General features: G+C 43.6%; 1 protein-coding gene across 1 annotated transcript; it reads left to right on the top strand.

Moving 5' to 3' along the window:
• The first annotated feature begins 10,279 nt into the window (after positions 1 to 10,279).
• Positions 10,280 to 10,438, top strand: Chd9nb (CHD9 neighbor). Its single transcript, XM_071604901.1, has one exon. The coding sequence runs from the start codon at positions 10,280 to 10,282 to the stop codon at positions 10,436 to 10,438; it is 159 nt and encodes a 52-aa protein (XP_071461002.1).
• The last annotated feature ends 4,357 nt before the right edge of the window (positions 10,439 to 14,795 follow it).

Below are 14,795 nucleotides of genomic sequence, written 5' to 3'. Positions count from 1 at the left end.
GGGCCGGGGATGTAGCTCAGTGGTAGAGTACTTTTACCTAGCATGCACAAAGTCCTGGGAGCAATCCCCAGTAACACATACACACAGCAAAAAAAAGGGGGGGGGGGCAGGCAGTGGGCTGTTTAGCATGTTTACATTTCGGTTTTTTGTTTTTTTGTTTTTTTAGTTCAACAAACATTAACTGAGCACCTGCTGTATGTCAGACATTTCTACACGGGATATATGGAAGAACAAAATGCAAAAATCGCTGTCCTGGTTGAATTCACTTTTAATGTAACATTTTTCTTTATTTTATTTTTTTGTGGTGCTGAGGACTGAACTCAGTGCCTCACACATGCAAGGCAAGTGCTCAACCACTGAGCTACAACCCCAGCCCATAACACATTAACATTTTTAACACACACACACACACACACACACAGGAAAAAAAAAAACAGAACTAGATATAATTGAGTTCTCCATGGGTTAAGTACAGAATATATAAGAAATGTCTATTTAAACCATGTGCAGTGGTGCATGCATGCCTATATAATGCCAGCCTGGGCAATATAGCAAGACAACAATAACAACAACAACAAAGAAAAGAATATTTATTTACAGAGCACCGAAGGCAGAGAGGTCTGGTGGTGGAGACACAAGTGTTGCAAAGTTGCATGGGGAGTGTCTTCCTTAATCCTGACAGTTTATCTCTGTGACAACACTTAGGGATAATGTCACCAGTGGAAATTTGAGTCGATATGTGATAGTGAAGCCTGGGCCATCCATCAGCCCAGCCCACCCCCACTCTGTTAGCCTCCTGGTTTACCCGGTGTGTGTGCCTACTTAATCTTTGCACTCTGTCCTGGTGTAATCTGGTCAAAGTGAACATCAAGGGCAGAGGAGGAGGTGTCACCTGGGAGTAATGCCTACAGGGGCAAGAGGTGGGAGTAGGAGGAAGGATGGGGGGTCACAGACAGGGGCCAGTACCACCCTACTCATTAGCCTGGTGCCCTGGTGAAGGTGAACGGGTCAGAGAAGTGCTGACAGCCTCTGACATGTACCAGCTGGCAGGTAACTTCCCGTTCTTTCACTTTTAAGTGCTGGTGAGTCACTTCCACTCTACCCTTGCCCTAGTCCCTGCAAGAGCTCCCTCCCCACCTCTGTGCCCCAAAGCATGCCTGGGCAGAGTGCTGGATTACAAGGCCAGGATTCCAACGCCTGGCATCACAATGAGACTGAAGGCTTCCTAATGACTTTCTCCTAGGAGGTCTCCTGGCATTTTCCTCATTCTACCAATCATGGAATGTTCTGGAAACTGCCAAGTTAATCAACAAGCAGCTCTGTTTTCCCTGAAGGTTGTGTTTTCCCTGAAGGTTGTGGTCTCCTTGAGGGGTGGCACATTGCTTGATAGGTAGAAGGAGAGGCAATACTGATAGGAGGAGCTGGGATTGTAGTTCAGTGGTAGAGCGCTTGCTGGGCACTGGGTTCGATCCTCAGCATCACATGAATACATAAAATAAAGGTATCGTGTACAACTACTACTAAAATAAATAAATAAGTAAATAATAATAATAATAATGATAGGATCTGGGGTTATAGCTCAGTGGTAGTGAATCAAAGCCCTGGGTTCAATCCCTGGCCCTGCAAAATCAAACAACAACATCCAAAAAACAAACATACACAAAAACTTTGCCATAATATTAGACACTAAGAATTTTAGTTGGACTAGTTTAATTCTCACTCATCTTATAGAGTAGACATTGTAATTTTTTTTCCTCATTGTATCAAGGAAGAAACTGGGACTCATTGTGTTTCATTAACTTGAGATAGAATTAGTTAACTAGGTCTTGAATCTGGATTAGATGATTCCAGAGCAGATGCCCTGGAAAACTTCACTCCTGTTTACTGAACATCTGCTCTGTGCTGGACACAGTGCTCTGTGCATAAGACTGATAAGGGACTGGATGAGGTGCTCTCATTTTTATTTCATCTTTTTTGCTTTGTTGTTTTGCCTTTTGCTTTCTTCAAAGGGATAGGTTTGTTTGTTTGTCTCTGTCTCTCCATTTTTTCACTTTCAGTGTTAGAGATCCGACTCAGGATTTCTTACATGCTAAGCAAGCCCTCTACCACTGAGCCACACTCCCAGTTTTTAATTTTTTAAAAAATTTATTTATTATCTTTTATTGATTTTATTTTTTTTAAAAAAACACAACAGTAGAATGCATTACAATTCTTATTACACATATAGAGCACAATTTTTCATATCTCTGTATATAAAGTATGTTCACGCCAATTCATGACTTTATACATGTACTTTGTTTTTTTTTGCACTACAATTCTTAATACACATATATACCACGAATTTTCATATCACTGTTTGTATATAAAGTATGTTGACACCCAATTCAAGTCTTCATACATGTATTTTGTATATTTATGTCCATCACATTCCACCATCCTTGCTATTTTATATATATATATATATATATATATATATATATATATATATATATATATATATATATATAATTTATATTGTTGATGGACCTCTGTTTTATTTATTTATTTATACACGGTGCTGAGAATCGAACCCAGTGCCTCACACATGCTAGGCAAGTGCTGTACTACTGAGCCACAATCCCAGTCCTCATTGTTTTTTAAACAACAATAAAGTTATGTTCTGAGATCTGACTTTCTTTTTTTAAAATGAAGAGCAAGTCTCCATTAAAAAAAAGAAGAGGGGCCAGGTGTAGCTCAGTGGTAGAGCACTTGCCTACCATGGTCAAGGCCCCGGGTTCCAGCCCTAGCCCCAGCCCCAGAGGGGGGCGGGGGGAAGGAGAAAGCCGGTCCACTGGCACAGGCCTGTAATCCCAGTGGCTCAGGAGGCTAAGGCAGGAGGATCAAAAGTTCAAAGCCAGCCTCAAAAGTTCAAAGTCAGCCTAGGCAATTTAGGGAGGCCCTAAGCAACTTAATGAGGCTTTGCCTCAAACAAAAACAAAAACAAACAAACAAAAAACATAATACTAATTAGAATAAAACAGCAACAACAAAAAGCAAAAAAAAACCAAAAAAACAAAAAACAAAAAAAACCAAAAGCAAAACCCCAAAACCCCAAACAAAACATAAAACAAAAAAAGGGCTGGGGATGTGGCTAAGTGGTTAAGTGCCCCTGGGTTCTTTCCTTGTTACCAAAAAAAAAAAAAAAAAAAAAAAAGGTGGCCATCTACATGCCCAGAAAAGAGACCTCATCAGAAATCAACTTTGCTGGCACTTTGGTCATGAACTTCTAGCCCCAGAACTGTGAGAAAATGAACATCTGTGATTAAGCTACACACCTGTAGTATTTACTTACAGTGGTCCCAGCCCACTAATACTCACCCACTGGCGAATGTGTATTTGATTTTATAAGAAACTGCCAGGGATGAGGACATCAGTAGTAGAGTACTTGCCTAGCATGCAGGAGTCCCTAGGATAGATAAACAGCACTACAATAATGAAAAACCTGCCAGTCTCTTCCCCAAATGGCTGTACTCTCGTATTCACACCAGTGATCTGTGAAAATAAGTTCCACAACCTTACTAACATATGGCCACATGTCAGTATTTTTTCTAGGCAGTTTTTGTGATTTTTATGTTGTGTGATTTAAAAAATTGACATGTCCTTACCAAATTTAATTGCCAAAGAATTGGGTGCCGGGGAGAGTTAAAGGAAGTTAATCAGTAAACATCTGCTAAGGCCAAACCAGCAAAAAGACTGTTTACATGGAAACCTTGGTTTAAATCCCATCACACCCAACCACCAGAGCCACCGTACTCTGTTCATATATAAGATCTTTGGACTGTTAACCTCAACCAGTCCAGAGGCACCAACTGCTTTTTCTTTCTTTTTAATTTTTTTAGTTATACTTGGACACAATATCTTTATTTTGTTTATTTATTTTTATGTGGTGTTGAGGATAGAACCCAGGGCCTCACATGCATGAGGCAAGTGCTCTGCCACTGAGCCACAATCCCAGCACCTCTTTCCTTCCTTCTTTACTTTCTTTCTTTCTCTCTTGCTCTTTCTTTCTCCCCTCCCTTTCTTTTTCTTTATTTCTTTTGATTGAACTATTGTTAAGACACATCCCCAGTCCTTTTAAATCATTTTATTTATTTTTTTGGGGGGGGTACCAGGGATTTGAACTCAGGGGTACTCGACCATTGAGCCACATCCCCAGCCCTATTTTGTATTTTATTTAGAGACAGAGTCTCACCAAGTTGCTTAGCACTTCACTTTGGCTGAGGCTGGCTTTGAACTCGTGATCCTCCTGCCTCAGTCTCCAGAGCTGCTGGGATTACAGGGGTATACTACTGTGCCCAGCTACCAATTGCTTCTTATAGACCAAGCTTCTGTCTTAAAGCATTCCCTACATTGTGCAATCCCATTCCTTTTATCCGTAGCCAATAGGTTTGTTGTGAACAATTTATGCCTTCCTTTGCCAAATTTTTATTATAAACTGGGCATGGGGATGCACACTTGTAATCCTAGCCACTTGGGAGGCAGAGGCAGAAGGATCTAAAGTTTGAGGTCAGCCTCTGCAACTTAGGGAAATCCTGTCTGGAAAAAATAAGAAATAAAAATAAATAAATAAAAGGACTGGGATACAGCTCAGTGAGAAAGCATGCTTGGGTTAAAACCTCAATTCAAAAGAAAACCACACACACACACACACACACACACACACACACACACACACACATTAGGATAAGAGGAAAATCAACTATATACCTTGATTTCAGATTTACTTAATCTTGAACTTTGTTGGGGATGCTATTCCAGCTTTGTGTTCATATTCGACTGATTACAGGTAGAGGATGAATTTCTAATAATGTTGAAGTCTTAACATTATTAACACATTAGATAGAAAAAGGGCTTTAAACTTTTTTCTCCTTCTCTTGTTATTCTAAAAATGAAACTTTCCAATATTCAGTCATCCCAGTTTATTCTAAAAGTTTTCACAGGAGAATAATCACCCAAGTATGTGTGTTTGGAGGTCCTGATTTTCCTTAATATGGTTTCCTGGGCAGACAAAAGATTCCTCATAGTTTCTATATCTGTGGTTGATAGTTTTGGATCCAAATAAAACCAAAAAAATGGTGAGGCATATTCAATTTAATTCTACATTTGGAAATTCTACATTGTAATCCCAGCTGCTCAAGGAGGCTGAAGCAGGAGTTTCGCGAGTTCAAAGCCAGCCTCAGCAAAACAAGGCAATAAGCAATTCAGTGAGACCCTGTCTCTAAATAAAATACAAAATAGGACTGGGGATTTGGCTCAGAGGTTGAGTGCTCCTGAGTTCAATCCCTAGTACCCACCTTCAAAAAAGAGTTATTGGAGTTAAACATATCTTTTCACATTCTGTTTCTACTACTTTGTAAATTAAAATTGCTCAATTTAAAAAAAAACAAAAACAAATTTTTGTTATAAAAAAATGCTTAGTTCTGTTCTAGTGGATATTCTTCCAGCTGCAATCTAGCCTTGCTGCTGGTAGTTTTCAGAAGCTTGTCTCAGGGGCTGGAGATGTGGCTCAAGCGGTAATGCGCTCGCCTGGCATGCGCGGGGCGCTGGGTTTGATCCTCAGCACCACATAAAATAAAATAAAGATGTTGTGTTCACCGAAAACTGAAAAATAAATATTAAAAAATATTCTTTCTCTCTCTCTCAAAAAAAAAAAAAAGCTTGTCTCAGAACCTAGTACTTTTTCTGAGTAAACCATCTTATTTCTGAGATCCCTCAGACGCAAGAGTTTTGGTTTAAAGTTGTTTTACCTAGGGAGTCAGTGAAAGCTGGAAGCATTTTGAATGTGTCCTACTGAGGTCCTATCCATCTTGGGACTGTCCCAACTCCATGTCTTGGCCTCATTCTATTCCTAGGGCAGTGTTTCCTGAGCCAAGTCAGCTGGTGGATCTGGCAAATAATAGTCTTCATCGGTGGCAAATCCATTTCTAGAAGTGGAGGAAGATGTTAGATGTGGTCCACAAAGCTGGCCCTTTTCTTCATTCATTTAAAGTTTTGCTGTCATTGTTGAAATCCTGAAGACTTTTGAACATTCAAAGACGGGGCCCACATTTTTTGGCCCCGTAGATTATATAACCAGTCCTGCATGTGGTGAGGCCAGAAACCAGCCAAGGACTCTTACCCCGTTCACCTGGCAAAGTAGCCTTCATTGGTTCTTGTTGACTGTGCCTCAGAACAGATCCCTGCCCAATTCAAGATGTTCTTTCCCGGATCCTGGAGCTGCTGCTGCCTGCCTCTTGCTTTCACTTGGGTTCAGTAAAAATTAATTCGGAGGCTTCACCAGAGGACTGTTGGCCTTACAAGCTCAATTCCCAAATGAGGATTTGCCCTAGTGAGGGTCTCTGAATTGGAGGTAAATGGAGGTTCCTCTTGTATTTTATCACCCCCACAATGTACTTTGGCATTTATATGGCAGATTGAAACTGACAACATCATCTGACGTCTGATCTTCCTAATTGTCACACTATTAAGCCCAGTTGGCAAGAAGCTTTTAAAATTTTTTTTTAGTTTTTTTTATTTTTGGGGGGTATACCGGGGATTGAACTCAGAGGCACTGGACCACTAAGTCACATCCCTAGCCCTATTTTGAATTTTATTTAGAGGCAGAGTCTCACTGAGTTGCTTAGAGCCTTGCTTTTGCTGAGGCTGAACTTGTGATCCTCTTGCCTCAGTGTCCTGAGCTGCTGGGATTATAGGTACACTTTTTTTTTTTTTAAGTGATTTATAGCCAGGCCCTCCTATAATCTCAACTACTTGGGAGCTGAGGCAGGAGGATTGCAAGTTTGAGGTCAGCCTCCGTAACTTAAAACCTTGTCTCAAAATAAAAAGAGCTGGAGTGCAGCTCATTGGTATAATGTTTGCCTAGCATGCCAAGGACCCAATCCTTAATCCCCAGTCCTGAATTTAAAAAAAAAAAAAAAAAGGAGGAGGAGGAGGAGGAGGAGAATTATAGGTGAGTTTAGCCACATTCTTGCAGACCACTGAATGCCCAGGTCCAGGCAGGAGGAATGGTGTTAAGTGGAGGCACAGGCAGAAGGGAGCTTGAGATTGGCTTTGGAAGCCGAAGATCCTGGGTATGTATCCTGAGCTGGCTGCTTACCAGGTTCATGACCTCAAACCTGGAGCAACGAAACTGACCCCTCTGGATTCTGGATTTCAATTCTAAAGAGGGATTAGTAACACTTCCTCATAGAACTGGGTGATTGTGAGGAGTAACCAGGAGGGTTTGTGTAAGAACCCTAGGCTGGCATGCACCGGCCTCTGTAAGTGAATGGGAGTTGATGTCACCTGACTGCGGTGGGCATGCACAGGGGAGTCAGGAAACAATCATTGTAAAACTCCTGCTTCTCTGAAAAGTCACTTCACAGCCTGCTTGATCTCCTTCTAGCCTTCTAGGAGCTGGGTCAGGATTACCAGTTCCCTGTTAAGAGTGAGGAACAGGAAAACTATGTGATCAGAAAATAAAACAAGGGTAGAATAGAGATCACAGGAATTCCTAATGCCAGATCTATAGCACACTAGACTCAAAAAATGTTTGTGGGGCTGGACATAGTGGCCCATTCCTGGAATCCTAGAGACCCAGGAAACTGAGACAGGAGGATGGCAAGACCAGCCTCAGCAATTTAACAAAACCCTAAGCAACTTAGTGAGGATTGGTCTCAAAATAAAAATTGAGGGGGGAAAAAAAGGCTGGGGATGTTTCTTAGTGGTAAAGAGCCCCTGAGTTCAATTCTCAGTACGGGGCAGTGGTTTCTCAGGGCCAGAGGTGTAGCTCAGTAGTAGAGAGCCTGCCTAGCCTGCAGGAAGCCCAGCAACACACACACACACACACACACACACACACACACACAAACACACACACACGTGTTTGCATCAGAGATCGTTCAAAATCTTTACCCATGTGTCTCAAATCCAAAGCATAATTGTAAAAGGACTTAGAGATTGGTTTTGCTAAAAGCACTGACCCTTCACTTGGGCCTGCAGATGTCCACTGGGTAGCCCAAAGCAGGATAAAGCTTGCGTCTCTGCCTTCATTTTGCATCTGTTTCCTTTCCTACCTTAAGCCTTGAGTAAAGCTGGTAATCCTCTCCTTTCAAGGCTAAAGGCACCAGGATAAGAGTAAGATATTCTGAGAATCACAGGGACATCATAATCAACAGATTGTCAACTGACAGCTCTTATAACATCCTGTTCCAGATCACTGGAGCAGCACCTAAAAGTCTCCAGCCATTGCCCTAAACCTGAGGAACTAACACCAACTTGCCTTTCTAACTTGTCCTTCCTCTGAGTCATTCTCTCCTACAGTCACCTGGTGGATAAACAGCTTGTGACAAGAGTCAAAATTACCTACACCCCAACCAGGCAGAAGCAAGTTTCTTATTGTGGACAAGACCCCACCTGACCCATCCTGAGATAATGGTCCACCGACCACTGCTTGACTGTGCATACTGGGCTGCCCCCCCCCCCCCGCCCCCACAGTTTTGTTTCTTCCCCTATTTAAACCTGAAGCTCATATCGGTACCCCTGAAGACGGGGCCGATGTTACTAGTCCCCTTGTCTCTCCAGTATGGCTATGCTGAATATTATATTCCTTTCCTATTTCATCATTACTTTTGCCATTTGATTTTCTTTTGGGGTGAGGGCTGGGACTTACCTGAAGTCCGGTTCCCTAGCCTCGGACTCTGGCAACACATCGACAACTTCCTAGCGGATAATACCTGTCACTGTGTATGAAGATGGCCTGATGGGGTCTCTAAAAGAAATAAGATTAAGCCTGGCATGGTGAGTCATCCTGTAATCCTAGCTACTAGGGGGACTGAGGCAGAAGACAAGTTCAAGGCCAGCCTGAGCAATTTTGTGTTTTTTTTTTTTTTTTTTTTTTTTGGTGTGTGTGTGTGAGAGAGAGCGATCCAACTCAGGGACTAGTGCACTAGGCAACACTCTACCCTTGGGTTACAATCTCAGCACCAGCCTGAGGTAGAGCCCTTGCCTAGCATGCACTAGGCTCTGGGTTTGATCCTCAAAACACAAAAAAGAAAAAAAAAATTAGATAAGACTAAAAAAAAATTAGAAAATAAAATTAGCATAGGGATAAAGAGGATGGAAGCTTATGACTTGGGCTTGAATCTCAACTCTTCTTTTTCCTGGCTCTTGGTAACTACCTCAGATCACTTAATCTCTGTGCCTCAGTGTCTCAATCTGTAAATAAGGATTAAATAATATAAACTGTCAGGTGTGGTGGTGCACACCTATAATCCCAGTGACTCTGAAGGCTGAGTGAGGCAAGAGGATGGAAAATTCCAGGCCAGCCTGGACAATTTAGTGAGACCCTGTCTTAAAATTTAAAATGAAAAGGGATGGAGCTGGATGCTGTGGTGCAGGTGTGTGATCCCAGAGGCTTGGGAGGCTGAGTCGGGAGGATCTCCAGTTCCATGTCAGCCTCAGCAACCTAGTGAGACCTTGTCTCAAAATGAAAAAATAAAAAGAACAGGGGATATTGCTCAATTGTTAAGTGCACCTGGGTTTGATTTCTAATAAGACAAGACAAAACAAAACAAAATTGAAAACACCCCAGATTCCCCAACTTACCTGTCAGGGTTGTGAACAAGTTAATTAATGTGAACTGTACTTGGCACACAGTACCACCCATTGCCTATTCTTCTTTTAATTACCTATATGTTTGGGTCCACTGTCTTGGACTCCGAATTCTTCCACACTGGGCGGAGTTGGATTTTTGGGTAGGGGCTGGCTTGCAAGTGGGGGTCTGTGACTCGCAGACCTGGATGTGACCCTGGCTTTTTGGGTAGGGGCTGGCTTGCAAGTGGGGGTCTGTGACTCGCAGACCTGGATGTGAAGAAGGGAGGCCACGGCTTGTTGCATGGTAACAGGGCCTTGGTTGCGTGTGAAGGCAGGCTGTGTTTACAGGTAACTAGGTGGTGGTGGTGGTGGTGGTGGTGGGGGATCTACAAAGAAGCTAAACAAAAGGGAATTCCTCCGGTGGAATGAATGGGGCACACCGCCAGGAATCAGCCGGGTTCTCTGGAAAGGCCACCTTCCAAGCCCTGCCCACTCCGCAGGGGGCTCCCTGTGCACCGGGGGCGTCTCCTTGTAGCCATAGAAACCGAACCAGCTCCCTCTGCAGCAGAGGTCCGATGGTTATTTAATTCTGGCTCCTGACGCCCTGCGCACGTACCTGCCTCCTCTCCGAGGGTTCAGGGGCACTGACCCACAGCGTCCCACTGAGATGGGGTGCCACTCCAGCAAGGGCACCGAGGTGGCGCCTGAGCCCCAGAAGTCTGGAGAACAGTCCAAGGGAGAAGAACCAAGCGTGGAGCCTGGCGCCGAGGCAGCGGATGCCAAGGTCACCCCCCTGGAGGATGGACACCCCGAGCCCCAGAGCTGAGCTGCTTTACTCCAGAGTCGGACCTGGCCTCGATTCTGGAGCCGCTTTGGCCTCTGAAACAGGAGACAACCCAACATTCTGAGAAGCTGCGCGCAGAGGGAGGAGAGCGAAAAGTCCCCCTTGCTTGGGATCCAGGCTTCAGAACTGGGCTTTTCCTGCTGGGGTGGAGCGGGGTGTGGAGGGAGTGGGACGATCACAGGAACCTACTCCCCAGCCTCCCGCAGAGGACAAAAGAAGTCTTCGGCTTCTGAAAACGAACAGGCCTGGCTGTAGACTCCTGTGGTCCAGTGACACTCTGCCCTTGGGCTGTGACAGTCCAGTCCCCCCCACCCCCGTCCCCCAACCTGGTGCACTCTCCGGAACTCTGGAGACTCTGTGGTCATAACATTGATTGCGGTGTGTGGGTCTCAATTTGGGCTCTTTGTCTCCTTTTTTTCAATGGCTGGCTACACAGCCGACATCCCTGACAGGAAGGGTTTTTTCTTTCCTTTCTTTTTTGCATTTGGCTCACTGCACACTGTTTGCATGAATAATTTAATATTTAACTTGCAGTATTGTTAATGAATTGTGGGAATGATCAGGATCAGATGGGGATCCCTTAAATGGAAGGCATGAAGCTTTGGTCATTCAGTAAGTAGCCCTTTGAGTGCCGGTGGGAAGGAAGAAGGAGGAGGGATTCAGGTTCCTAGTTATTAATCCCCTGAAAAAGGTCGGTCTGCTAATATTCACATGTCTCCTACCAAATGTCTGTCAAGTTGAACCTTCTAGCATCTGAGCTATCTGCATCCAGCCTTCAAAAATATTTCACTGTTTACTAACATGTCTGTCAACCTCTCTTTTTTCTCTCCTTGCATGTGTTTTGGTTTTAATGCAAATGCTAAAGCATTTTCATTTGAAATCAAATAGACATGTTTGCAAATAAATGACGACACAACACATTTGAAGGACAGGATGGGGGGAGGTGAGATTGAAGGATTGGCAGGGAGGGTGGGTGCAGTTCTGTGGAAGTGGAGTGAGAGAAGGAGGGAGCCTTCCTCTTGCCAGGCATCACGCTGAGAACCCGCCAGGGGTAGTTTGATTCACCCAGAAACACCAACCCATTTTACAGGTGAGGAGAGTAAGTGACTTCCTTGAGTATGGCCAGTCATGATTAGCAGAGACCAGATTTGAACCCCAGAAGTATGGCTTCTGAACCCATGCAGAGTCTTGCTTAAAGAAGAGGTTTTTGCTGGGTGGGGTGGTATCTGTAACTCCAGCTACTCCAGACCCTGAAGTAGGAGGATCACAAGTTTGAGGTTTGAGGTTAGACTCAGCAATTTAGGTCTACCCCATCTCAAAATAGAAAAAAAGAACTGGGATGTAGCTTAGTGGTACTGAAGTAGAGGGGGGATCTTTCTGGTGAATAAACTGAAATTCAAGTGTTTTTTTTTTTTGCTGACAATCTGTGCTGTAAAGCAGAAACTGTTTCTCTTTATTCATTTGGGACTTATCTGTCTGAGGAGCAAGAGGCCTCTGGTTGGCTTGGAGTCACCCTACTGCAGGTTGGCTGAGGCATTCAGGGTCTTTTGTTTTTACTCTGATGAGAGGGAGGAAGAGGAAGAGGGAGGAAGACGAGAAAGAGGAAAGGAGATAGAGGAGGGAGGAAAAGGGTAGGAAGAACGGAGGGAGAGAGAGATCCGACATGGTGGAACAAGCCTGTAATCGCAGCGATTACAGGGAGGCTGAGGCAGGAGGATCACAGGTTGGAGGCCAGCCTCAGCAACTTAGTGAGATGCTGTCTCAAAATAAATAGTAAAAGGGCTGGGATGTGGGTCAGTGGTAAAGCACCCCTGGGTTCAATCCCTAGTAATCCTCCCGGACAAAAAGGAGGAGGTTGAAAGTAGGAGAGGGAAGGTGTGCAATGGAAGAGAAAGCCTATAAGATACTAGAAGGGATCCTTCTTCTCTGCCACAAGAACTTGGCAAACCAAAGAGGAATTTTTTTTGTGTGTGTATGTGGTACTGGGGACTTGAACCCAGGGCCTTATGCATGCTAGGTAAGCACTCTACCAACCGAGCTATATTCCCAGCCCTGAAGAGGACTTATTTTGAGACCACAAGGTGATGGTGGTAAAGAAGAAGGAAAAAAGAAGAAGAAGGGAAAGAAGTGAAACCATTCGGCCTAAACCTTAACTACAAAAGCTTCCTTCTGCTTCAGCAGAGCCTGAACAGGAGCAGGAGGCCTCATCCGCTGGCCCCAAGCCCTGCTCTGTCCCTGGGGGTGCTGAGCTATCTGTGGGCCAGGAAACAGGCTTGGGCTTGTGGCTGGGGATCAGGAAGTTCAAGGTCTCCTCCTACAGCCTCCTGGGCTCAGGCCAAGCTTTGGGAGCTGCTTTCACTTTTTTGGGGAACAACTTCTGTTTTCCTTCCTCCTAATGGAAATTCGCCCTGTTTAACAGGACAGTGCTGGGGAGGACAGGGCCCACACTCAGGACTGGTGGGAGAGTGAGGCTTGGAGGCCTCGCAGGACCCCCCTCAGAAGCCGAACTCGCTCAGCTTCTTACCTAATCAAAGGAAGGAGGCTCTAGGCCAAAAGTTCAGAAACCTGGGTGGTTTGTCTTGCTTCCTTTTGGGATGGAGCAAGATGATCATTCGGTTAAGTTCAAGGTCTCTGAGGGCTCTAAAGAACAAGATCCCTCACCCACCTCCAGCTGGGTGGCAGGCATGCTGTACTTTGCCAGGGAGTTAATCTCTAACAGGAAAAAGCAGTTGCTGTTTCTGTTTAAGGACATTCTCCTTGTTCCACTGGGCCCTGGTATCACTCATCTCTCTCTTTCCGAGGCTCAGGAATATCTCAAGTGCCAGGCGAAAGTGGTCAGAATTATGTCCACTTTAATATGGCTTTAAGGCCTGGGAGTCTGCCCAGATGGCTGTCGCTTGAAAGTCCTGGCTCTAGTACACTTCCAAGACTGCTGGAAGAGAAGATTTGTTGTTAGCTAACTTATCTCTCCACAAGTCTTTCTGTCTATGTCTCCACCTTTACCTGCCTCCACCCACGTATCCATTTATTTATACATTCACATTCAGTTTTTACCCTGAAGTTTTCAGTGATATGAGGCAACAAATTTTCTTTTTTATTTATTTATATATTTTTTGGAACCAGGCATTGAACCCAGGTCACTTAACCATTGAGCCACGTCCCAATCCTTTTTTTTTTTTTTTAATTTTGAGACAGGGTCTTGCTAAGTCAAAGTCATTAGGGCCTCATTAATTTGCTGAGGCTGGCCTCAAATTTGTGACCCTCCTGCCTTATCCTCCCAAATTGCTGGGATCAGAGGTGTGCACCACCACACCCAGCTTAAAATTTTCCCTTTTAAATCAGTTCAGTCATTCAATAAGTATTGAGGTCCTACTCTTCCATCACTCACTCACACTTATTCATTTCTTTATTAGTAAAGCAATTACTAGGTGATTACTTTATGCCAAACTTCTTCTTCTTCTTTTTTTTTTTTTTGCTATTAATGGATCTTTAATAAAAGATATGGGGAAAGATTTTAATAGAAAAGAAACATTATCCCAAAGTATATTGTTGAAATTTGGCCTGAATTGCCACTGAAGGACATTTGGGTGGTTCAGGCATGAGCTTCCATCTTTTTTTAAAAAATTAATTAAAAAATTATTCTTATTATTTATTTATATATGACAGCAAAATGCATTACAATTCTTATTACATATATAGAGCACAATTTTTCATATCTCTGGCTGTATACACAGTATATTCACATCAATTTGTGTCCTCCTACATGTACTTTGGATAGTAATGATCATCACATTCCACCATCATTAATAACCCCATGCCCCCTCCCTTCCCCTCCAACCCCTCTGCCCTATCTAGAGTCCGTCTATTCCTCCCATGCTCCCGCTCCCTACCCCACTATGTATCAGCCTCCTTATATCAAAGAAAACATTCAACATTTGTTTTTTTGGGATTGGCCAACTTCACTTAGCATTATCTTCTCTAACTCCATCCACTTACCTGCAAATGCCATGATTTTATTCTCTTTTATTGCTGAGTAATATTCCATTGTGTATATATGCCACCTTTTTTTTTTTATCCATTCATCTATTGAAGGGCATCTTATGCCAAACTTCTTAGTGTTAATAAAATGTGAAATTACAGAAATAGGGTGGTTCAGAGAGCTCTTAATTATCTAGGGGATATCCACATTCGGCCTTTCAGACTAAGTAGGAATTAGCCAGGAAGAGAGGATTTCATTTTTATTTTTTGTGATGCGGGGATATAACTCAGTGGTAGAATTCCTACCTAGCATGCTTGAGGCCTTGGGTTTGACCACTGAGCACCCCCTGCCCCATGGGTT

Source organism: Marmota flaviventris, chromosome 18 (genome assembly GCF_047511675.1).
Source record: "Marmota flaviventris isolate mMarFla1 chromosome 18, mMarFla1.hap1, whole genome shotgun sequence".
NCBI lineage: Eukaryota > Metazoa > Chordata > Mammalia > Rodentia > Sciuridae > Marmota > Marmota flaviventris.
This window is presented reverse-complemented; position numbering and strand designations above follow the sequence as displayed.

Bases quoted from the DNA above. Each gene is read 5' to 3' on its own strand.
- Chd9nb (XM_071604901.1), top strand. From the start codon at position 10,280: ATGGGGTGCCACTCCAGCAAGGGCACCGAGGTGGCGCCTGAGCCCCAG.